This window comes from Engystomops pustulosus, chromosome 3, assembly GCF_040894005.1.
Source record: "Engystomops pustulosus chromosome 3, aEngPut4.maternal, whole genome shotgun sequence".
Taxonomy (NCBI): Eukaryota; Metazoa; Chordata; class Amphibia; order Anura; family Leptodactylidae; genus Engystomops; species Engystomops pustulosus.
Window position 1 is genome coordinate 85149761 of NC_092413.1, and position 25400 is coordinate 85175160.

Consider the following 25400-nt stretch of genomic DNA (forward strand, 5'->3'; position numbering starts at 1 on the left):
CATGTCAGCACCATCTACAGCAGTTAGAGCAGCCATGTATAGAGAGAGCTCAGGCTGTGAGCTCTCTCCATACATCTCCTGGAGCACTATGACGTTATAGTACGTCATGGTGTGCAAAGGGGTTAAAATGTACCAAATGTGTATTGCCCAAGTGCAAAGTCAGCCTTGAATATATGGTAACTAGATTTATGTTTTTAACTGTGTGAAACAGATATGGTAAAGAGTCAGCCAGATTTTCTAGGTTATATTCTAACATCATAGTGGGGTAGTTGCAGGCACATTTCTACAGCAACCTTTGCTCTAAAAACTTAGGACGTATGAAAATGAAACCACTCATTATTGCCCTGATGGAAGCCCTACATTATAGATACATTGATGGTTCCTGCCACACAGTTAGCAATTCCATGCGTTTCCACATAGATAATATAGATAGGCAGTCTGTACATATTTGGGCACATTTACTTACAAGGTCACTAGAGCATTGTCCGACTATAATCCTGCATGCGGCGATTCCCTATGATCGTGCGCCAGAAATCTTGAATTTGTCGCTTCCCCGCTCAGGTCCGACAGAGTTCACCATCTTTTTTGTGGTGCACCTTTAACATATGGCATGTAACACAATCGCTGCACAGACACTTCTTAAATACCTGTGCAAGCCATTTTTCCTAGAAGAACGCTCACGGTCCAACAAAAGTGCACCACGCGACCCTTAGTAAATGTACCCCATTATGTTGATGCATGTGCTATTACGAAACATAACTGCAATATGTTCTATTAAAGTATTTGTAATGTAAAATATGCTCCTTATACACTGTATATAATGAAATAACATACTATGCAACAGGACACTATATTGCACAGCTGCAGCAAAGTCACAGCTGAACCGCTAGTTCTTTTCCATGACAAACACCTATTAAGCAGTCAGAGCAAACCCTCATTAAAACCTCTGACATCACCCGTAGGGCAACAGAAGACAGAGCAGCAATTGCTGAACTGCATATGAAAATTATAGTTTTATTGTCTGTACAAGTGAAGTCTTAACTGCGCGCCTCTTTTTAGGCAGCTCGACCATAAAGAGGGTATTCTTTCATGGTACAAAAAAGCACAGTACACCATTGTGATGTATGAAACAGTCAGTGTTTATGTATTCCATAGCCTGGTGCACAATAGTACCAACAGTCAAATGGCCACAAGATCCCTTTTTAGCAGCTGTGAAGAAAGAAAGTCATAAATAACAGAAGAAATGTATACAGTTTTGGGGGCACACAGCAGACGTTCCTGGCCAATTGCTTATGACATTTTAGTTTAGCAAACAGGATTCATAGGTGGGGACCATGTATTTTATATTGATGAAAGCATCTTCTCCTCCATGACGCTCAAAGGCTTCTAGAGTCTCTTGAATCAAGTCTCCAATGTTTTCCCGTTTTTGCTGGCTGTAGTCAATGCCATCTCCAGAGTTCACTGCATGGAGAAGAGATCACTTTTAGTTCACAGTCTTTTGTTATTTCTCATGTACAGTGCAGGAAAACATAACAGTACTTTATTACAAATTGCCACAGTAATTTCTACTCCTATGATGAAGCGCAAAAGTAAACATATTAATGCTGATGACATTACATTTACCCAAATAGTAGTCTTTTTAATCTTTCTGACATATAAGTTACTAGAAGGGCTGTAGAAAATCTAACAAAATGTATAGGTTGTTGCACGTACAAAGAAATGCAAGCTCTTGAGCCCTAATGCTTCCCCCTCCCCCAACAATCACACTTAGGGGCTCATTTGCTAAGGGTTGCTCTACTCACTTTCGTCGGACTTTGCACCTTTTTCGGGGTTTGCATGGCTTGGACTGTTATTTAACAGGTGTCTGTGCTGAGAATGTGTCGAAAGCGATCGGTTTTTGGCGTAGCTGCGGTGGCTTCGACGTGACACAAATAGGGGGGCGTGCCATCAAACGATCCGACTGATTCGGACTGGGCACGGGATTTAACTTTCAAATTGTGTCTCAAGACAATGCACTTACATGCACCAAGAAGAGGATGGTGAACTCTGTTGGACTTGAGCGGAGAAGCGACACATTCATGATATCGGGGGCACGAGCTTAGTGAAACGCGGCAGAGTGAATGTAAGTAAATGTGCCCCATAATATACAGTTCTGATTTACTTAAATAAGCAATTTTTGGGACTCATTTGGCTTCAGGGTCCACACATAACTATTACAATCCATCTGTCTGTAGATTAATGTCAGGATACAAGAAATTCCTGTTTGCAGTTATAAAATGATGCCCACCACTATAGAGACAGTATCACTAATAACATTATACCATAACTTTATATGCAAGAAAAAAATCATCAATACCACATGGAGCTAATGAGAACTGCGATTATTCCTTAAAGGGAATAGAAATTCCTTTCCATGTTCCTGCATACTATTAAAATCATATATAACATTTCTTAAAAGCAGAATTCACTTTTGCTCATTGAGGAACTTAACGGATATTAAAAGGTCTTCCATAAATCTGAGTTATGTAGGGAATTTATAGACTTAATACAATGCCCGCTTCTGTTCTGTTTAATTTACTTCACATTGTTGAACAAAAATTTGCAAGGGGAATAGCAGATAAAAGTTAAGAAGGAAAACTTTATGAGTGTAAACTATTGATTTACTTTAACAAGTGACTCTTGTCAGTTTAGTCTACAGGACTAAAGTCTGCATAATTTACAAGAACTATTTATTATTTAAAGTGCTTTAGCAAAGTTTTTCAAAGTGACCTGCAACTAAAAATGGCAACCAGGGGATCAATACTAATCATATAGAGAAAACAATTGAGCTATGAAGCATATTCTGCCTTTAATTTGCATTTACTTTTATTTATTGTGTAGATTTTACATCCACAAACTCTGTCCATGCATTGCCATGTACAATGGTGACTATAAATAATGTCAAACTGTACTACTTCTTTATTATATATTGCTTCAAAAACTTTCTACTGGAGGCAAAAATTGTTCGGAACATATAAAAAACACGCAAAATACAGTAACCACTTACAAGTACTTGCCCCATCATATCAGTGCACTTCTATGATTTTGTTCTAATATGCATGAAAAACGCTGTCTGAAGGAAGCTTACTCTGAACAGCACTACAACTCCTCCTACCTCTTATGCTCTGCTCCCAGTGATGATATAACAGGTTTTCTTGCTCTGTTACCATAGTAATGATGTGCAACAGCCATCACCACAACACTGGCCATACTGGATGCACTGCAACCAACCGACTACAGCCAAAAAGTGGTGATCACATGACCTGCCCAGGCAGGTGCAGGACATGTGATGTGGACATGTGACCAGCGGCCATCTTCTGTCCTGTGTCTGCTCTGCAACGGACCGCACGGAGGGAATTAACGGACTGATTAAAGGGCCAGTAGCATTTTAATTCTTCATTACAGTCTATGTCATCAGCTTTTTCTGCTAAGGGGAGCAAAATTTTAAATAACTAATTACATATATGCTTATATTTTGAGTACCCATTTGTATATGAATTATGCGGATTCCTGGAATACCCCTTTAACTCTAACCCCATGTGAAAAAAGTTGCACTGACAAGTATACTTTTCAATCATATTATATAGAGATTGTTTTCATTAGGTTTTCTATTTTATAGAATGATTGAGATGCTATGGGTTATCTAGCATGTTCTTAGCATAGGTTGCTAATATAATATTTGATGTGATGCCAAAATCTGGTGCCCAGACCGATAAACTGATAGAGAATGGAGCAATGGGCCAATATTCAATAGCGGCCAAGGCTGCGGCTGGTGTTGGGACCCTGTGTAATCCTCCAGGGATCAAATATTGATGGTTTATCCTAAGGTGAATGCTTGCACCTGATGTGGCATACACAACTTGTTTCAGAAATTTCAAAAATACAATACAAAGTCTTATTTTATTACAGCGTGAATCTTAGTTATTGAGTGTTAGGTCTATGCCAAAATATAGACGGCCTGAAATGTGCATCAATAAAGATTTGAAAATTTGGTAATATATCCTGCGGAAGGAAATGTACTTATTATTCAGGTTTTTTAATGGAATGAGACAAAGGGAAAATAAGGGAAGTTTAAGCAAGCGTATAACTATATATACTGTATGCAAATTTTCTCCTGTTCAGGTTTTGAGCTTAAGAGGGCTGCAACACAACTACTATTTTAGAGTGCCTATATAATGTCTTGTACAATGTAGAAAAGTGCAATAACTGAGTGAGATGATCACTCAACTCAACGATAGGATAGAGTAATGCGGTAAGTATAAATGGTGTGTATAAAATATAACTTTTAATCTTATTTAGATAAAAACAAGGGAATACTAAAGGAGTATGGATGATTAGCACAAAAGTGCTAATTAATGTTTGACGAAAGAATAAAATCAAAATAATGCCCAATCAATCTAAGAGATAACTAAAGGGTTTTTCTTACCATCAATAATTGCTTGTGATGGTTAAGAGCAAAGGCATACTTTCCCTATGCTGTTTGTTGTACAAAAAGCTAGAAGTAAAAGTATGGTGGTGTAAATGACAAGACAAAGAGAGTGACACCTCAAGACATTAAGAGGCTGAAAATGAAGCCACAGTTCACCATGGGACCTTAAAAACTGTCTCTGGTAAAGCTTATCCCACCAAGGAAAAAGAGGCTAGTATGCCCTAAGACCTCAACTCGGGGCAGAAGCCCTAAACAGCTGCAGCAGGAACTCACTGACCACGCTGTGCCGTGGTCTTTCTTCATGTGACCAATGTAGTACAATGTATATATAAAATCCTGTTCAGAATAACCATATACTAAGAGGTTAAAATACTGATGCAGTAACAAGTGACACATCATCGGTCATTATTCTATTTGTTGCAGCAAGCAGCCTTTATTTTTAGCCCTAGCAGTTAGCTTAATAAGGGGTATGTTAAATCCCACGCTACTTCTTGGCCAAATCTATCCACTGCCAATGCAGGTTTTTACTTCTCTATAATTCCTTATAATCACATTGCTGAGGTTTCTTAACAAAGTAGGCTGGATAGCAGCTTTTGTTAAAACAAGTTAACACATCACAATGACAGGATAATTCTCCTCTGGCAGAAACGAATAAAGACGTTTTCATTAAGAAATACGTAATATCAGCATTTCAGTGGGAAGGTCATCACCCTAAAAATATATTTAAATGTATTATTAGGCCATTAAATAGCTATACTGCCTATAGGGCCACAAACAATATAAAAGATCAACCATTATGTTAAGCTACTGACAGGCGAAGTGAAAACATTCAACTGCTGCCTGCCAAGGGGAGAATCTACGTACAGCAGTAAGGGAAGACTCATTTCTTATACTGTAGATAACATGCTGAAAACTGGAAAAATGGGCAACTGTAAGGATATTTGTGAATGGCAGTGCAGTCACAGCTGCTACATGCAAACATAGCTGTTGTTAGGTATATTTTTGTAAGTAACTTCAGACAAATAATTTTTTGGTCCCTGTGACAATTGGATTTTTGTAAAGGTTGGGTTACCAAAGGAATAAGTATTTACAAAACGTCTTCACAGGCGACACTGTACAGTTGTACCTGGGCACCATTGATAAATTATCAGCATTCAGAGAGCATCACCAGAGGCTACATTGGGCAAAGAGGTCCACCTAGGAGTTGTTTGTAAGCTCGGTGTTCTTAAAACAGGGACTTCCTGCACACGGGTATAATACTATATAACATATACATTATTTATCATTAGGCAGGCTCCTTTGGTGCTCCGCTGCCCATCAGATTCATAAAAATGGATTTGCCCTTTAATATATGTTCTTATACTCTAATTTCTGTCTAAATTTTTTTTTTTTTAATTTACAAAATGCATCAAAAAAATCCCTGGGCTGGAATTACTATGTCAGGCATAAATCTTGCTTTGCACGGCATTGCACTAGCCGTAGTTCTATGTTCAAGCCAGATTAATGAAGTTGTGGAAATAGTGAAAAGTCCCAAGAAACCTCAATGCAACATTTTCAAGATTTTTTTAAGCCAAAAAGCCTAACAAAACCAATGCTAAATAACCCCCATTGCATCTGTGCATTGAAATACACAGTGCACACTGGTAAGGGGATACTACTGATATGCCCTCAGAGGCTTTTACAAGTGACAGAGCTCAATCTGGTCCCAGACTGTCTCCATAGTTTCCTTCTGCTCTTAGTCATGGCTACATATTATCAAGCATGCTATTTTTTATAGGGTTGTTTAGCAGTCAGAAAATAATGGTTATCTGAGGATGTATAAAAGAACAGTCAACAGACATGGGCTTAGCTATAAGGCTCACAAGCTTTGGGGCAATTACTGTTATACTTTACAATACTGCATATTTTATTTTCACACATAATATATGGCATTATTATACTTTCCTACTACCCATTGTATTATGCATTATGCATCTACAATGTATAGAAATCCAACCGGTCCTATGTAACCTGCCATTTGATCCTGCACAAAGCCATGAAAAGAAATTGTCTGATGAGGATGAATATGATTTTATATTTTTCATTCATTGTTGAATGAATTGCTGCGGATGCTTCATCTGAGCTAGAGTCAGAGTGAATAATATGTATTAAAGGCTCACACCATACCAAGCCGTGCTATTACCAACTCAATAACTGATAAAAGAAATATTTGTAAATCCTCCACTAAATATGATCGGGCAGATAAATTATATAACCTTATACAAAGAAAGCTACATTCTATATAGAAGCAATTCAGTAGGGCTGTTATTATGGATTTTCTCAGGGCTCTATGAAACAACTATCCACTACAAATCCTCCTTTTCTCTGCCTTCAAGTATAAAACGATCTCTAAGATGTGATTTGACTAAAATGATCATCTTCACACCAAAGTCACCTGCCAAGTACAATAACTGCTTATTCCTCACTCTAGCAAAATTAGCAAATATTCCAGCTCAAAGATAATTAGGGGTGAATTCAGTGAAAGTAGACAATGACTGTCTCGACAAGAAAGATGAATCACATTGATTTGTTCAGAACACCTAATGTTAAGTATGCAGTCATCATCTGTACTTTGAAGCAAATTGATACTGATACATAAGGTTTTCCTGAGACTTTGGTCGAGCTGTAACTTTATATTGGTGCTCCATGCCGAGACAGGGGCTCTCAAATGCAAAAATCTGCTTAGTACGGCTTACAAACATTGATTGTGTGTGTAAACGCACCCAGTGGTGCCCGATTGTAGCCATAGCAATTAATGAAAGGAAACTGGAAATGTATTCGTTTTACATAAGACATCGGAGCCACCGGTATGTCCCTATTAAGGCTTTATTCAATGTTCGCGTATATTCCCTATTGAATAATGTTTGATGCCAATCCAGAGACGGAATGGTTTCTGTGTAATGCACAGATACTCTCTGTAATATACCTGCCCTCTGAATGTGGTTACATTACTTATCCCGAAATAATGAGCTGCATTTGAAGCCTGAACTCCTTTCATAGTAGAAATGCAACAAGAGATATTTTTAATGTAACAAGACATATTCTTTCTTGTATTACATGAAACACTTACATTGGGATCTTTAACACTAAGGTGCATCTATTGCCTACTGATTCGGAAGCAGCCAATGAGATATGTCAGTGATGGCGACCTTTTAAAGGCTGGGTGCCCAAACTAAAACCAAAACCCACTTATTTACCATCAAGTGCCAACTTGACAATTTAAACAGTAACTTATTTCTCCCTGTTCTTCCACAACATTCAATCGTATTGGCCAATATAGTTGAAAGCAGGAGGGCAAATAACAGACATCATTATAGCTTCTCTCCAGGGTATCTCTGTACTGGAAGAATCATGGGGCCAGCAAGGGGACCTCTAAAGATAATCTGGCCCTGTTCACACCTTCTCACTCTTTCTGCCGTTCTAATCAGTCAAGGACGTGTCATCTTAAAAGAGCATTGAGAGCAGCAGGAAGATTCCAGTCCTATCTGCTAAACTCTGTCCTGGGGCAACAACCTGGGTGCCCACAGAAAGGGCTCTGAGTGCCACCTCTGGCACCCGTGCCATAGGTCCGCCATCACTGTGATATGTGAAACAATATTTGTTAGAATAAGGTGAAGGGATTTAGGTTGCAACCACTTACACTGGAAATATGCATCCATGGAAAAAGTTGCAGCAATAACTTCAAACTACCACACATACTACAAAGCATATAACAGGGGCACTGGGAAACATCAAATAGATCAATATGGGGAGCCTATGATGGTGACACAAGGGCATAGGTCTTGTTGCACCTATGCCCTACAATATTTTGACAATTTCCTTTATGATTATGAGCAGAGTGCTATATATATATATAGAACAAGTAGTATCATATCATAGGATTAGATAGATAGATTAGATTCCCAAGAATCTAGCAGCTTGTCTAATAAAGTTTGGATCGCCTGATTCTCCAATACTTTCTAGTAATTCTTCCCAAACCGTTCTTACAAAATTTTAGCTGCCAAAACAATGGCATTTAGAACCACCAGAGAATACTCACTTTTTGGTGGGGTTTGCACAAACCCTCAAATCCTTTTCTCTAGCAAAGGAATCCAGGTACATTCAGGACTTAGCAATCATGCCATGGATCTACAGTTACTGTATCTGTCAGGTAAAAACTACAGAATAGAATGTGTATATTTTCCATCTGCTATTACTGAATAGGTAGAGTCAAGCAGATAACCCGGAACAGTTGCCAGAGAGATCAAATCTGTGTATAGACCACATACCCCCAATGAGTTATTTGTTTGAATTGGGTTACTGTACCAATTCCTCTAGTGTAGATATATATAACTTATGAAATTCGAAATCAGTTATTGTAGGTGTGGTTTCTAAATACGGGTAGAAAAATATTCATAGAGACTGAATTGTTAGGATGTGGGGTGGGTTTATGTATATTTATGGTCATTTATGTTTATTTGTTGGTGTGGCTTGTCTTTGTTTATTGGTTTGGTGTGAAGGTGTGAATGTGGCTGGACCAACAGGTAAGATATTGTATATATTTTGTATATATTGTATATTATGTTTGGTTTGTGTTATGTTTTTTACTTTTATATAAAATAAAAGATATACAGGTATGGTTATGAAAGTGAACGATTTTCCATCTCTCCCATGGAAATTATAACACATGTCCTGCCTACATGACCATACTCAATCAGAGATCTGAAGTTGTCCACGGCCAAATAAATAACTGATAAAGGCAACATTTGTGGGGCACCCTGTACACTCCACAGACAAACTGCACATAGTACAGACTGCACTGTTTTGATAAATGGGGACCTAAATGTGAGGCTGCATGAAATGTTTCTACTTAGGAAAGTGTCTTTATCGGATAAGAAGCTCGAGACAAAAACAGGACATATAAAAGTCTATATTTCTCCTTTAACTATTGTCACAGTTACATTTCCTGCAGTCAGTACATCTATACAGAATCACAAAGAGAGGTTGAGAACATGGCATAAATAAATATATAGACGCTGGTTAAAAACTACTGTGTCATGTCCCTATAAACTACCGCAAGACACAATGCTATTTGCAGAAACATTTCTGAAAATCCCTGTCAGATGTCAGCGTGACGGTGGAACACATGGACAAGTTTTACGAATGATGCAAGTCAAGTACAAATACACTTGTGATTTGCTCCTGAAACAAATACATTGAAATCAAGCCAGTATGACAGCTGTTATCACTATTTTCCATTCCCTGGAAATACTAGCCAGGATCAAACAGAATCCTCGCCTACTTCACATTTTTATTGAAGTCCTAATAAGAAAACAAAGGCATTGTGTGTGTGTGTTTTCCCTGACAAATAACAGCTGATGATATATTAAATCATTGTAAAAGGGATTGATATTTTTATCTGAGTTGCTGAGCAGTTTTATTGCTGTAATAATAAGGTAAAACTTTCAAAATTGCTTGTGTAGCTACGAAGGATCAATAATGAAACAAAGTAGGGCTGAATAATGTTACACGCACAAACCCTGCTGGCTCTTCTACAAGTAAACCAAGCTGATTTCAGTATAACCTGAATGCACAGACCGTATACTGCATACCCAGACTCTGCCTGGTGGAGTAACCGGGTATCTAAGAAGGCACCAAGAATGGGAAGGGAAGCCATACATTGCAACTGTGCAAAAAAGCACTCTATCCACTATAATGTCTGATTACCGGGGGACCAACACCTGGGACCCCAGTAACCAGAGAATGGGAGCCAAGAAGTGCCACCAAGTTTAGTGGACAACCAGTTTACTTCTATTATTGACATGTAACCCTTGTATTGCATCTCAGCCAACTATTTGCTCGCTGTGCTATTTTACTCTGAGATAATCCCTTTCTCAGCTGGTCTATCCCAAATCATCGATTGGAAGACCCTCTAAAGCACAGGATATGTACAATAGCCAAAGAAAATTCATTCATTAACTCATGGAAAAATCTGACCATGGTCACACAGGTGCCGGCTCCTTATATCACAATAACATTCATTTCCCAAAATGGGAATACCGCTTTAAGCTTATAAGGAACCTGTCAGGTTGATTTGGGACACTAAACCAATTACCGGTTTAAATTGTCCCATATGATCTTGGTCAGTGGGTGCTTTGAAAAAAAAAAAAACGGTGGGGTTAATTTATCTTATCTCTATTTGTTTTGGCTAGTTTTTATCTTTTTTGTCTGCTACTTTAGAAATTGATCAATCTCACTTTTCCTTGTGTTTAATGTGTTTTTTTTTCCAGACCTCTTATTGAGACATTTGTTACAAAGGTCTCAAGTAATTTCTTTCCATTTTCTAAATTTTCCTTAAGTAAACGTCTCAAATATTGAACAATTTGAAGTGATAAATGTCATTTGCGACATTTAGTACCTCTGGAATAGAAGATAAATGTGTCTTAGTGACGATAAACAAATGTCCGGCAGACAATTCAAAATGTTGCCAAAGAGGGGCAAAAATAACAATGCACCAAAGGTCTCAAAAAAGACAGAAATAAAGGAAGAAAAATACATTACCCCCAATGAGTCACAATGGAATCACATCTGGAGCTATTCGCACTGCACTGCCACCTCTCAGAGTGCTTAAATAAAGCAGGCATAACACCTCACCTTTATTGAACCGGAACTGGAGGTGACTTGATCTGCTGGCTGCAGGACTTAGGACTTCCTCTGATGTCCCTTGTTGTGCTAGCTTCTAGTGGATCTAGGGGGCCATGCACTCATTACTGTATGGACATTCAGTTCCCATGGACTATAGAGAACATTTAGGGTAAGGGTAAGGGCAAGTACAATATGGGTGACCCTGAAACAGTCTGGTACGTTCTATTACTCACCAGCCTTTTAAGGATGTAAGACCTCAAATGTAAAGCATAGGGAAACTGCAGGTACACATAATAACCTGTTAGATTACTGCCCTAGATCTTTAACTTCGACAAAATTATTAAAATTATTTGTGCACAATATTTCAAAACTATACATCATTATTGCAAAATTGTTGGGAGCTATGACTTCAGCACTGTATGGCTGAACAACCTGGTAAAATTGTATGGTAGCGGTATGGTGCTGTTATTTAGGTTATGTCAATGACAGAAATGGAGCTTTACTTTAAACTATGTTCAGTTTATCTCAGGACCCTTGTTTTACATCAATGAGACTGGAAAGTTCAACCTTTCAAATGGTGTGAAAACAAAAAAGAAATCTTTACATGGAAATGTATGTACTACTAGATGGGGCCTCTTGCCGCTGTTTTCGGGGATTGCACGGCTTGGACGGGTATTTAACAGGTGTCTGTGCTGGGATTCTGTTGCACGCGATCAGATTGTGGCGCGGCTGTGCTGGCTTTCATGCGACACAAATTGTGGGGAATGCCATTAGACGATCAGACTGATTCGGACTGAGCGTAGGATTTAACTTTCAAATTGTGTCACAATTGTGCAGTTACATGCACCAGGAAGAAGAAGGTGAACTCCGTCGGACCTGAGCGGGGAAGCGACACATGCAGGATATCAGGTGCACGATCTTAGTGAATCGCAGCAGATGGGCATTATTGTCGTACAATGCACTTTCGGTGAACTCCTCGAATGGGTAAATGTGCCCCATAGCCCTTAAATTGATGGTGGGGCCCCCACAGAAGCCTGATCTCAACACAGATACGCACAATGAGGAATGATGCATGTAATATGCATACAAATATAAATACACCTTATGTTAAACTGGTCCTAATGATCAGCACTTGAGGCCAAAGTTTTAATATAGCATATCGTACATAAGGTGGTATTACATACTCATATACTGAAAAAACTTTCCTTTTGAAGCTCGCAAACAAAGAAGTCATATCCCCACTTGACACACAGGGAGTGACTCGGCCAATCAGTGACTCGGCCAATCAGGGACCTGACTTATCCAAAGCACTGGAAGTCGAGAAGCAGCAAGAAATAGGACGTTGCAAGGAACATGGAAATGAAACGAGGTGTAATTTTAGAGGGATAGCCTATTTTTAATATTCTACACCATTTTAGCCTTTTTTTATTTTCCTAATTTAGATATTATAACTTCTGCAAAGTCAGCCTATAACCATATTGATTTATGACAAAGTAATCCATTACATATCAATACTGACGGCTTTGGTTAAATGACACATTACCTATGAGAAATGTGGAAACACTGTGCATTTGCATTGCTATGAGCTGCAGTTTTCTAATTCCTTAGTGCTATGGCAATCTCAAATAGCTACTGACTAAACACACTTCTAAAACATCTAATATTTGTTCTGTCTTTTTTCCTGTTAGTACCTTTTGTTAGCTGAAAGAGAAGGGTCACTTCTCCAATCAGAATATTTAATAGGAACATGAAGTTGCATGCGGTCGGAATGCTTTCCAGTCCACAGATGAAAGAGCTGAAATGGCTGATGGATTGTGTAAGTCTCTAGAGATGGGCTTTGTGAATGCAGAGACCCTAGACTGAACACTTGTGCTCATGAAGGTTAAAGTACTGGCAGCACTGGAAACATAAGTCCTCTATTTATCTAAGAGCCAGGTATAGTGCAGACAGCTGCAATCTGAGCCTTGCTTCAAAGAAGATCTCTCTATAACCTTACTCATGACCTCTGATGTACGGAGATCCCCATTCAGTATATCTTTCATTAAGAGATTATATATATATATATATATATATAATAAAAAGGGTTGTAGCAGCACTCTGAATAAAGGATATAGGTTGGGTGCACGTCCCTCTCAATGCAGGATGAAGAAAAGTGGCAGCACTCCAAAGTTGTGAAGCAAAGTACCTGTTTATTCCAACATGTGCCAAACAGCTACGTTACGGCTCCTATGGCCTGGAGCCTGCTTGAGGAAGCCTGCTTTGGCACATGTTGGAATAAACCGGTACTTTGCTTCACAACTTTGGAGTGCTGCCAATTTTCTTCATTATATATATATATATATATATATATATATATATATATATATATATATATATATATATATATATAGGCACTAGGTATTTTTAATACCCAATCATGTACTCAAGTTTACCTCTGCTGCTAGTACTCCAGCTCTCAATAAACTGCATAAATATGACTATTTGTATATGCACTTACCTAACATTCCAAACATTGCAGTGCAACGATAGACAGTGGTCCATTTATTATATATATAAATATATATATATTTTTTTTAATATTTTTTTTTAATTACTCTAACCAATGCGTCTTTTTTTAAATGTTTTTACTTTTTTGCAGCATGACTCATAATCATTTTTTCATTGTTTCTTTTTCACACACTACTTTATTTTTCACTTTTTTTTATTATTGCTCACACATTCTTTTTTTACACGTCTGACTCCAATTTCACACGTTACAATATTTTTTCTTAAAGCCAGCGCATGTTTTTTAGAGCATCTCCCATTCATCTCTCACACACTTCCCTTCACATCACCATCATGAATATGTATTGTCCCCTCCCTTACATTCCACACACAGTCATTTTCACTTTTCATGCATCGTTATTATTATTATTATTTATTTTCACATTAACCCCATATTGTTTTTCCCTCACATATCTCCCTTCATACCGCTGCATCTTTTAGGCATCCTGCTAAAAAATGATTTCCACTATGGGCAATTGCCCTCTTCCTTGTTGGCATTTGCATATTCTCACATCCTGTGCAATGATGTGTCAGTCTGGTTGACGTGCGGAAGGAAGGTTGCAGCAAACTGCTGCCGCTTTGCTCCTCCTGCCCTACCCTCACTTCGGACTCATCAATGTACCCCTGCCAACTCTTTTATGAATGTGGTGCGCATCTTCTGCCCTATGGCTTTAATTGGTTGTATAGCTTTTTCTGTATTTTTGGTACCGCAGGATAAGTATATGACCAGTGGGGATCTGACAACTGGACTGCTACCTTTTCCTTTAAAAAATGCTTAAGTGGCCAGTCAGCACCTCTTGATAATAGAAAAGAATATTTCAGAATGAATGTATGCAATATATATATATATATATATATATATATATATATATATATATATAACAAATCTTTAATAAAAGAAAAAATAATATTACTAGTCATGCTTCAATCTAATTTTAAAGGATTTTCTAGGGCTTAAATGGTGATAGCCTATGACTTGGATAGGCCCTCAACAGTTGACCAGGAGCTGTTCAACCCTGTTACATTGCCCGGGTTAGGGGTGGCTACACTTTCTATGTTTGGTCTAGCTGCTCATCATGGTCTTTGGCAGAGTATCCCCATATTAGCATCTTCTTTTGGTCACTCAGTCAATCTGGAAACAATATTGAAACAGGAAAAATGGGATCATCCCAATTCTATTGTCAACAGATATAGATCCCCAGTTAGTGCACCCTAGACAGTGGCTAGACAATTCTACTATATGTGTATGTATTTCTCTAGTCTGCCTTTATTTCCTTTAAGGAGTTCCCTTGAGGTACAATAGGTTATATATACTCAGTCAATCTGGCAGAGTATCCTCTTCCAAGCTATGTCCCCCAACTGCAGGACATTAGGGACTGTAACTGTTCTCTTTAAATACATACTAGGGGGATATCTACTGGATAGGGGACTGGATACATTTTAGCACAAACAATGACAAAACATTCTCCCATAGACTTATTTTAAGCCCCCATAATATTTTAGCAGCAGTTTTATAAAGAGGTTAACAACTTTCAAGACAACACCTGTCAGGCCGTCTGCTTTTGTGGTAAACATGTCTGGCCTTTTCCTCCAAAACAACTTCTACTATAGCTGAGCAAAATTACTAGCTTCTCTTTAGTTAGAGATATGCAATCAGAAATGTTTCTCAATGTTCATTTACCCTTTAAACAGGTCTATACAAATACAGTAGTTTGGTAATAAACAGAATGTTTGAAAGTATATCACTAAACACTATAGATTCATTCTGTAAGAAGAGATGCATTTGTATAGCTGAAATATTCAAATGTCCACTAATGGCCACAGCATAATGCCCTCTGCTCCAGCGCACTATTTTGCCCTGATCAGTACAATTAAGGGTTCATACTAATTTTCATTACTGTTTACGTGGCCATGGCAGCTTACTTACAGTATACAGGTGGAAGTATGTAGGGCAGAAAATAATATAAGCAATAATCAAATAGAATCACTATATGATTACTACATTTTATAGAAATGCCGATTTCTATAATGTTTATGCAGATACGGTAATAGAAGCAAACAATACTGCCACTAATAAACTTGATATTTACATTCAGTATTACAGATGTAACCTGCCATGATATGATATTCCCCTCAAGAGAAGCAGAAAAGACCCTAATAATATTTTCCTAGACTGATCTTTATTAAGAGCTGTAACATTGTGGTCATTAGAAAAAAAATATTACACTAATGAGGGAATTGCCAGGATGCTCAGAATTGTATGTTATGTATGCAAAGCAGGAAAACCTGAGATGCCATATTATACAAGGTTGGAAAAAGATTAAGGTCCATCAAGTCCAAATATAAGAATATACAGGCAGTCCCCAGGTTACATACAAGATAGGTTCTGTAGGTTTGTTCTTAAGTTGAGTTTGTATGTAAGTCGGAACCGTATACTTTATTATTGCAACCCCAGTCAAAATTTTTTTGGTCTCTGTGGCAATTGGATTTTAAAAATGTTGGATTGTCATAAGAACCGGGATTAACTATAAATCTTAATAACAGGCACCATTGATAACTGTTACAGCTGTTTATTGTAGCCTAGGACTAAAGTACAGTAAATGACCAAAATCCAGAGGTCTGTTTGTAACTAGGGGTCGTATGTAAGTCAGGTGTTCTTAAGTAGGGGGCCGCCTGTATATTCTAATCAGCATATATGTGAAAGCGTATAATGAATGTTTAACAACAATGTATCTCAGGCACTTATACTGTTTGGTATGGAAAAGGGACAACAAAATACTCTGAAACCACTGCCACTTTTATTCTTCCAAGACTGGTTAAGAGAGCTGCTATTGGAGTACAGTTCCTGCGTCCATCAATGTAAAGGATTCTTAAGGTCCATCTTCCACACGTGCAGAATTTTATTTGTGGAACACCCAGGAAAGAGCAGGTAAGTCTAATAAAAGTCATTTGTTGTTCAGCCACTAAAAAGTAGGCGTGTGGAGACGTATTGCCATTAATGCTCCACCAGAGGATTCAGGAAAATATGGACTTTTCCAGGATGGGACAAGGAAGACCACACCTTGTAAGGCATCCCTTGATCAGCTTCATACTCAGCTCTACATAGGATTGTCTGCTTCATAGACTTCCCTATTACAACAGGAAGATAGCTCTAACATTGGGCATGCAAGAACTCTCAAGGAAAAAAATTGTTTTAAATGTAGCGATGCGGCAAAAGTGACAATAATAATATCTTATAATTATCAAGATGTCAATCCAATGTCAGCATTAGATGTTGCACAAAAATACCAAACATTTTTTTAACAAAAGAGATACTCAAAACTCATCACAGATAGCTATGGAATTCTATCATATTTGCCATGTTGTGAAATAGTACTTGGCACATAATTCACTGATTTTGAGTGTTCTCAACATGGAGGTCTTTGGAATTTAACACTCATCTAAATGTTTCAGTATGTGACAGATTTAGGTATTACACTTGCTTGTTTGATAATGCTTTATTATACTAGAGAAAATTTCACATACCGTACATAAGCTGTGTCATCATTAGATGAGCTAATCCCAATGCTAGAAGTGATGTTTAGTATAAGATGTCCAATTTATCTATGGAAGTTTGCTGAGGCCGTTTCTAAAAACTGAGTTTACAATTTATGTGTAATGAATACATACATACAAAGAGGTTTTAAATACTTGTTCACTTCTAATATTTACCAAATACTGACGGTTCCCTACTTTAGGACACCGACTTACAGGTGACCCCTAGTTAAAGACGGACCCACTGTGACCTCTGGTGAAGTTCTCTGATTGCTTTACTGTAGTCCTAGACTGCAAAGATCAGCTGTAAAGTGTCTGTTATGAAGATTTATTGATAATCCTTGCTTCAATTACAGCAAAAAAATGTGAAACTCCAATTTTCCCTGGGGCAAAAAAAAATTCGTCTGGAGCTACAATTATAAAATATACAGATTCGACTTACATACAAATTCAACTTGAGTGCAAACCCAGGGGACTACCTGTAGTTGGTTAAAAATCATTTTTGCCTTTTTAAAGAATAAAAATGAACTATATAATGGATAAACTGTACAGAGTCAGCCAGTTTTATATCTAATATATATCTAGATTAATTGCATCCATACATGGGGGGTGTATATTTAGACTGGAGTTTTAAATGCTAGGCTTGATATTCTGGATATACTGGATCTACTAAGTAGATCCAGACTCGATGTCTGCCAGGCCAGGACAGACCTCTTTAGACCAGGTCTGACTTGGTAGAGATTTAAGCTTTAGTCTCTGGCAGTTCTCTGCTCTTTTCACATGCCTTCGTCACCTGACAACTTCCTGCCCCAATATATATAAATGGAAGATACTGTATAAAGTAAATAATATTAAAATCACCAGCTTAAAATACGGTAGTAATACAATAATAATAATACAATAGTATAATACAAGGCTACATAACCTCATATGGAGCAAAGTGCAATTTACATCTTTCATCTTTCCATTGAATAGTGCAGTAACATTTTCAGCTCTTCTCTGCACTTCATTTGGTGGTACATCCATTTAGGGTCTAGGGCACTAGCTAACTTTTCTCTGACAACTCTGGGATGAAATAACCTCTGTTAAATGTGAGAACCAGACCAGACCTAGTTTGGAGTTACTACTCGATCAGAATATCTTCAATCTCATATTATAGCACAATGAACAGTGTATAAAATGAAGAGAAATCATTAAGACAAATTCCAAGAAAAAGACATTATGGCTTGTCAGACAGCGTATTCCTGTATAGCATACTGCTATGAGCGAGTGGGAGAATTGGCATGTGGATATAGTAAAATCTAAGAAAGAGGGTTTTATTTCATATAAAATAATTCAGCACAGACTGTGTAAACTCCCTGCAGTTTATCATAAAACTCAGAAAGATGAATATTTGCCTTTTTTTCTGTTTAAATTTATAATTATTTGCTCTTAATCTTCTGGGAGATCAAACAAACAGTTCCTGTATCTTATTCACTCGACATATAACATTTTAGGTCTATATATAAATTACGATATATAACGTTAATAATGCGACATTACAGTATACCAGATGAATATTCACCACCAGCGGCTTGTATCAAACCAATTGTCACCCGTTACCAGACAGACATTGGTTTACTCCTATATTAATGTGGTACCGTTGTGGATTTCACACCACCTTCATCTGTCTATAATCAATTGGTAGTAGAACCATACTGCGCCTGCAATCATTTACCTTGGATTAAGCTGTAGAAATGTCAGACTTTGGTCTAAACAAGTGAAAGAAATGTCCTTTTTTTAACAATTTATGTAGCATTTGTTCTACTTGGTAAAGTAATACATTTGTATTACCATGGTTTAATAGGCAATTTAGCAACTATAATGTGACATTTTGATTCTTTTAGAAGAACTGAAATAATTATAGTAATATAAATGAAATAACAGTTACAAATCAGGCCTAATAAAGTGTCCTCAGGATATTATAACATGTATAAGAAACTTTTTTTCTGTTGTGCCTCATTCCCTTGCTCTCTACATGCCGTAGTAAGGCAAACAGTGCAGATTTCCAAGGCTTTATGTAGCTTAAAGGGAAAAGCAGGGGAAAAGTGGCTAGAAAGACTCCACATGCTACAATATATGAAGGTGATCTATGGCAGGGTTCCACCAGGACACACTAGCTGAAGCGTGGCTGACGTGGACCTGACAACTAATCTCTTGAGATGTTTAGTAACAGCAAATTGGATGAAAGTTAACCAACGATTTATCCATTATATGTTTTCTATCATATATATCTGCAATATCGATTTGATATGTATCTATCGATCTGTATCCATCTCTTTATTAATAATAATAATCTTTATTTATTTAGCGCCATCAAATTCTGTAGCGCTTTACAACTATCTATCTATATGATGACTAAATCTATAACTCCCCATTTTAAAATCTACAATATTACTTTCTGTATACACACACAGAACTTTCTCTTTTACTGTATCTTCCTATTTCCATATACTTGTCATAAAATAAGAAGCTCTGAGACAGTTTTTAAAGGTTGGTGCAAAGCTGGTAATATTTCATTGTAATGGGTACAGTTTTATGAAATTTCAACATAGAATCATATTTCATCTAGATATTATAGTGAGCGCTAAAGTTAAAAAGTGAAAAACAGTAGGTTAAAAAGGTTATAGTTTACTTTTAAAGCCCAGACTATTTTAATTGAAGAGAAAGAATTAACTGATAACTTTTCATGTAAAAACAGTGAATGCCTTTACTTTTCAAAGCTTTGAAAGTTTGAAAACCACATCCCTATGCTCTAGCATACATGCTGAGATAATTTGTAGGATATATATATATATATATATATATATATATATATATATATATATATACACTCACCTGCCACTTTATTAGGTACACCTGTCCAACTGCTCATTAACACTTAATTTCTAATCAGTCAATCACATGGCGGCAACTCAGTGCATTTAGGCATGTAGACATAGTCAAGACAATTTCCTGCAGTTCAAACCGAGCATCAGTGTGGGGAAGAAAGGTGATTTGAGTCCCTTTGAATGTGGCATGGTTGTTGGTGCCAGAAGGGCTGGTCTGAGTATTTCAGAAACTGCTGATCTACTAGGATTTTCACGCACAACCATCTCTAGGGTTTACAGAGAATGGTTCGAAAAAGAAAAAACATCCAGTGAGCGGCAGTTCTGTGGGCGGAAATGCCTTGTTGATGCCAGAGGTCAGAGGAGAATGGGCAGACTAATTCGAGCTGATAGAAAGGCAACAGTGACTCAAATCGCCACCCGTTACAACCAAGGTAGGCAGAAGAGCATCTCTGAACGCACAGTACGTCGAACTTTGAGGCAGATGGGCTACAGCAGCAGAAGACCACACCGGGTGCCACTCCTTTCAGCTAAGAACAGGAAACTGAGGCTACAATTTGCACAAGCTCATCGAAATTGGACAGTAGAAGATTGGAAAAACGTTGCCTGGTCTGATGAGTCTCGATTTCTGCTGCGACATTCGGATGGTAGGGTCAGAATTTGGCATCAACAACATGAAAGCATGGATCCATCCTGCCTTGTATCAACGGTTCAGGCTGGTGGTGGTGGTGTCATGGAGTGGGGAATATTTTCTTGGCACTCTTTGGGCCCCTTGGTACCAATTGAGCATCGTTGCAACGCCACAGCCTACCTGAGTATTGTTGCTGACCATGTCCATCCCTTTATGACCACAATGTACCCAACATCTGATGGCTACTTTCAGCAGGATAATGTGCCATGTCATAAAGCTGGAATCATCTCAGATGGCCTCCACAGTCACCAGATCTCAATCCAATAGAGCATCTTTGGGATGTGGTGGAACGGGAGATTCACATCATGGATGTGCAGCCGACAAATCTGCGGCAACTGTGTGATGCCATCATGTCAATATGGACCAAAATCTCTGAGAAATGCTTCCAGCACCTTGTTGAATCTCTGCCACGAAGAATTGAGGAAGTTCTGAAGGCAAAAGGGGGTCCAACCCGTTACTAGCATGGTGTACCTAATAAAGTGGCCGGTGAGTGTATATATATATATGTTTTAACTGTTCCAGCACACTGTTTATTTCTTGCAGTGTTTATGAGCTGAAACTGCATTTCCCATGAAGGCTTGCTCAGTAAGCTATGTAGAGTGTGCTCTCCCTTCCTGTCTCTCAGTCCTTGCAGTGTAGCCCAGTCGAACCAGTTGACTGGTTCATTTTCCTTCCTTCACCCCTTTAAAGGGAACCTTTCACAACATTTCCACAAATAAAGCTATTGACAAGTTCCCAGAGATCCCTATTAATTAACTGAAGCCTTTCTTTTAGCTAAAAATTGTATCCCTTACATCCCCATAAATCAACTTTATCATATATTACCTAGCATCAGAAGGGGTGTGTCCTGCTCCCTCCCATCTACTCCACCCCATGCTTATGACTCTCCTCATCATGTCATGTGAACAGGGTGATGTCATCCTTTACCCAGTTACATTTGCAATGTATTTGGGGTAGGCTGTCCAAATGTAACAGGACCTTAGATGACATCACCCTGGTCACATGATATGAAGTGGCCAATGATGTAACATAGCTCTAGTTCAATGTTCTACAAACCAGCATGTTCTATAGCAGTGAATGGCTCAGTTATATGCTTAGAGCCCTGTACATATCCCTTTTTTCCAAACACTCCAAACATTAGTGTTAGATACTACCGGTTAGCCTTAAAGGGGTATTTCTCATCTATCTGTGTGATAATAATTTCCCATAAATGTAGCCATGTTGTCCCTTAGAAACAAGAAGGTTGACTCTGGATATGTCCACTTATTCAGAAAATGTTTGAAAAGGCATGCACAGACTAATGTGATAACACATTAAAGATAACCAAATATAATAGAAACTAGACAACTGAATGTGCTAGATATGGTTCTCTGGTATCAAAAAGAATCTAACAATCTTTATTGAAGACAATGGATACGTCCACTCCCATATCCTGGCAGCAGGGACCAGATATGCATTATTGAGCCCCGCCGGACCACCTGGATTCGGTATCTGCTATTACAGGATGGCTGTGGGACATACAGTAACTCCCGGGCATTTCATATGTTTCTTGGTGCAATGACTCCAATAGCAGTGGTCATATCCAAGGACTAAAATCTTAAGGGACCATATGACTACATTTATGGGAAAATATCTTCAACCAGGTATATTTTGTAACTACATCCAATGGAAGAAATGTATGTATATAGCAGATTAATTAAATTAATTGTGATTGTCCAGATGAGAATCCCCCTTTAGCCTATAGTCAGAGCCACCCACAATAAGGATCCATCACGGTGTATGGTATAGTGTATATATCCTATTTCATATATGTAGAAGTCAGCATTACCTTCTCAAATGAACAATAAGTCACTGATGAACATTATGAATGTATAGAATTGTATTTTATTTTTGTGATCATGCATTGCTTATCATATTTTATACATTAATTAGCTGTCATAAAGAATCACTGAAAACTGCCTTATGGGTCAAGACTCCAGAAATGTTTCTGTATAAATACTACAGAGTGGCTTATTTAATGATAACCCGTCAGCACTATTATGCCAGGCTTGATGTACAAAGTGAGAAAATGTAAAAACATAGCCACTAAAGGTAATCCCATATACTGTATGTTTATTTATAGAAAGATTTATATTAATTAAGGAAAATAAAAATCCCATGTCAAATACTGATAATTAGATCACCTTAGATAATTAGAAATCTGCCAACAACCGCAGTTCTCAGCTGGGTAAATATACAATTTAACCAGCCTAAAGGTTTATTACATCCATGTGTTATAGCTTTATTTTGTACTGTGTGGTCACATGGCTGCTACAGATGTCCATGGTTCCTCTATGTAACCTCTGTATACAGTAGTGGATTATAATATAGGCAGTTTGGGTGGAAGCCTTATGGATGGCAGGCAGTTTTTATCTGCACCTATCTGTAGAGAGACAGTCATATCAGTGTCTGTATGCATGCTGATCTTAGGACTACCCCTGACTACTCATTTTAGAATAAACAATAATATAGATTTAAAAAAATAAAGTTATACTAAATCTTTCCTACAAAACAATATATAACAGCTCAGTTCCCCCTGCTCTATGATATGGCTGCTTTTGGATTACACTGCATTTTCATGGTGACAGGTTCCATTTAAGTGATATATATTAATTGAGATTTCCCTAAAAAATAACATAATATTGATATATATTCCTCACCTTGCTTTATACTTCTTTAACCCCTTAAGGACGGAGGGTTTTTCGGCTCATTTCTCGCTCTCCAACTTCAAAAATCCATAACTTTTTCATTTTTCCGTGTACAGACCTGTGTGAGGGCTTATTTTGTGCGTAACAAATTTTACTTTCCCGTAATGTTATTTATTTTAACATGCCGTGTACTGCGAAGCTGAAAAAAAATTCCAAATGTGGAAAAATTGAAAAAAAAAACGCACCTGCGTCACGTTCTTGTGAGCTCAGTTTTTACGACTTTCACTCTTCGCTCCAAATAACACACCTACTTTATTCTTTGGTTCGGTGCGATCGCGGTGATACCAAATTTATATAGGTTTTATTGTGTTTTAATGCATTTTCAAAAATTAAATGAATGTGTACAAAAAAGAAAAAAAATTTTTTGCCATATTCTGACGCTAATAACTTTTTCATACTTTGGCGCACGGAAAAGTGTGAGTGGTCATTTTTTGCGAAATGAAGCGACGTTTTCATTGCTACCATTTTGAGGTCTGTGCGACATTTTGATCATTTTTTATTTCATTTTTTATGTTATGTAAAAAGGTGTAAAAGTCGCATTTCGGACATTTGGGCGCCATTTCCCGCCTCGGAGGTCACCGCCGGCCGTAACCGTTTTTATATTTTGATAGATCGGGCATTTTGGGACGCGGCGATACCTAATATGTTTGTGATTTTTACTGTTTATTATGTTTTATATCAGTTCTAGGGAAAGGGGGGTGATTAGAATTTTTAATATTTTATTAATTTTTTTTATTTTTTAAACTTTTTTTTTCTTTTTTTTTTCACTATCTTTTAGACCATCTAGGGTACATTAACCCTAGATGGTCAGATCGCTGCTACCATATACTGCAATACTTCTGTATTGCAATATATGGCATTTTTGCAGCACATTCATTACAATGAGCCACTGGCTCATTGTAACGAATCTGCAGCTGCCAGATAGCCTCGTGTCAAAAGAAGACACGAGGCTACCATGGCAACCGATCGCCGCCCCCGATGACGTTCGGGGGCGTGGCGATTGAAAAAAAGATGGCGGCGCCCGCGCGCCGCTGTCTTTTAAATGCCGCCGGCGACTTTGCCGGCGGCAACGGGGGGGTTAATTGCTAGCACCGATCGCGGTTATTAGCGGTGGGGGTTTTATGCATTATGCAAAAACCCCCACCTTTGTATGAAGAGGACTCAGCCCGTGAGCCCTCTTCATACATCCCTTATACCTCTGCGCCGTAGAGCTACGGCGCAGAGCGTTAAGGGGTTAAAACTGGCCATAAACATACAGTTTGATCACTACAATGAAGGGTACATTTTGGGTATAAATGTGGCTATGTATGGTTGTATGAAAATATCAAAATATGGATATTTAGCTTTAGAGCAAAGGTTACATTTGGTAGATATTTAGATATCTAGATATTTTGACAAATTTTAAGCTATGTTGAAATTTACAATATACCCTGGTTGCTATAAGTCCAAACAAAGTATGCTGTAGTGAATTGTAACTCTAAAGCCCACATTCTCAATTTGTCAATTTTTCTTTATTCCTTTAATATTATTTCTTTACTATTCTTTATTAGAATTATTATTCTTTATTATTATTCTTTACCTCTTTATTACTTTAACAAAGAAGAAGGTGTTTCCAGATACATGGAGTCATACTCCAGTCTCATATGTGTGTATAAGGATGAACAGTTTTTTCTCCTGCATTTGAGATTCATTGGGAGGTTATAATAAGGTTTGTACTGGTGTACAATTCCTGCCTTTATTTCCCTTTATGCCACATCTATCCTAAGAGGCCGTGGAGGGGTTGTCCAGGCCGTACTAGCTATATCCTGTGCCCGTTCCGGTTATAGCACAAGTCTATGTCAGGCAGGGCCTGACATACCACTGGGCGAGGCAAGAGCCTCTCAATA

At 37.9% G+C, this 25400-nt stretch overlaps 1 protein-coding gene across 1 annotated transcript in view; it reads right to left on the minus strand.

The window, feature by feature from the left end:
- Positions 1-1115: 1115 nt before the first annotated feature.
- PACRG (parkin coregulated) overlaps positions 1116-25400 on the minus strand; it is a 482604-nt gene continuing 458319 nt past the window's right edge. The window contains exon 5 of the mRNA XM_072141304.1: positions 1116-1461. Coding sequence (XP_071997405.1) covers positions 1301-1461 — 161 coding nt within the window. The 3' untranslated portion in view covers positions 1116-1300. The remainder of the gene's footprint in view (positions 1462-25400) is intronic.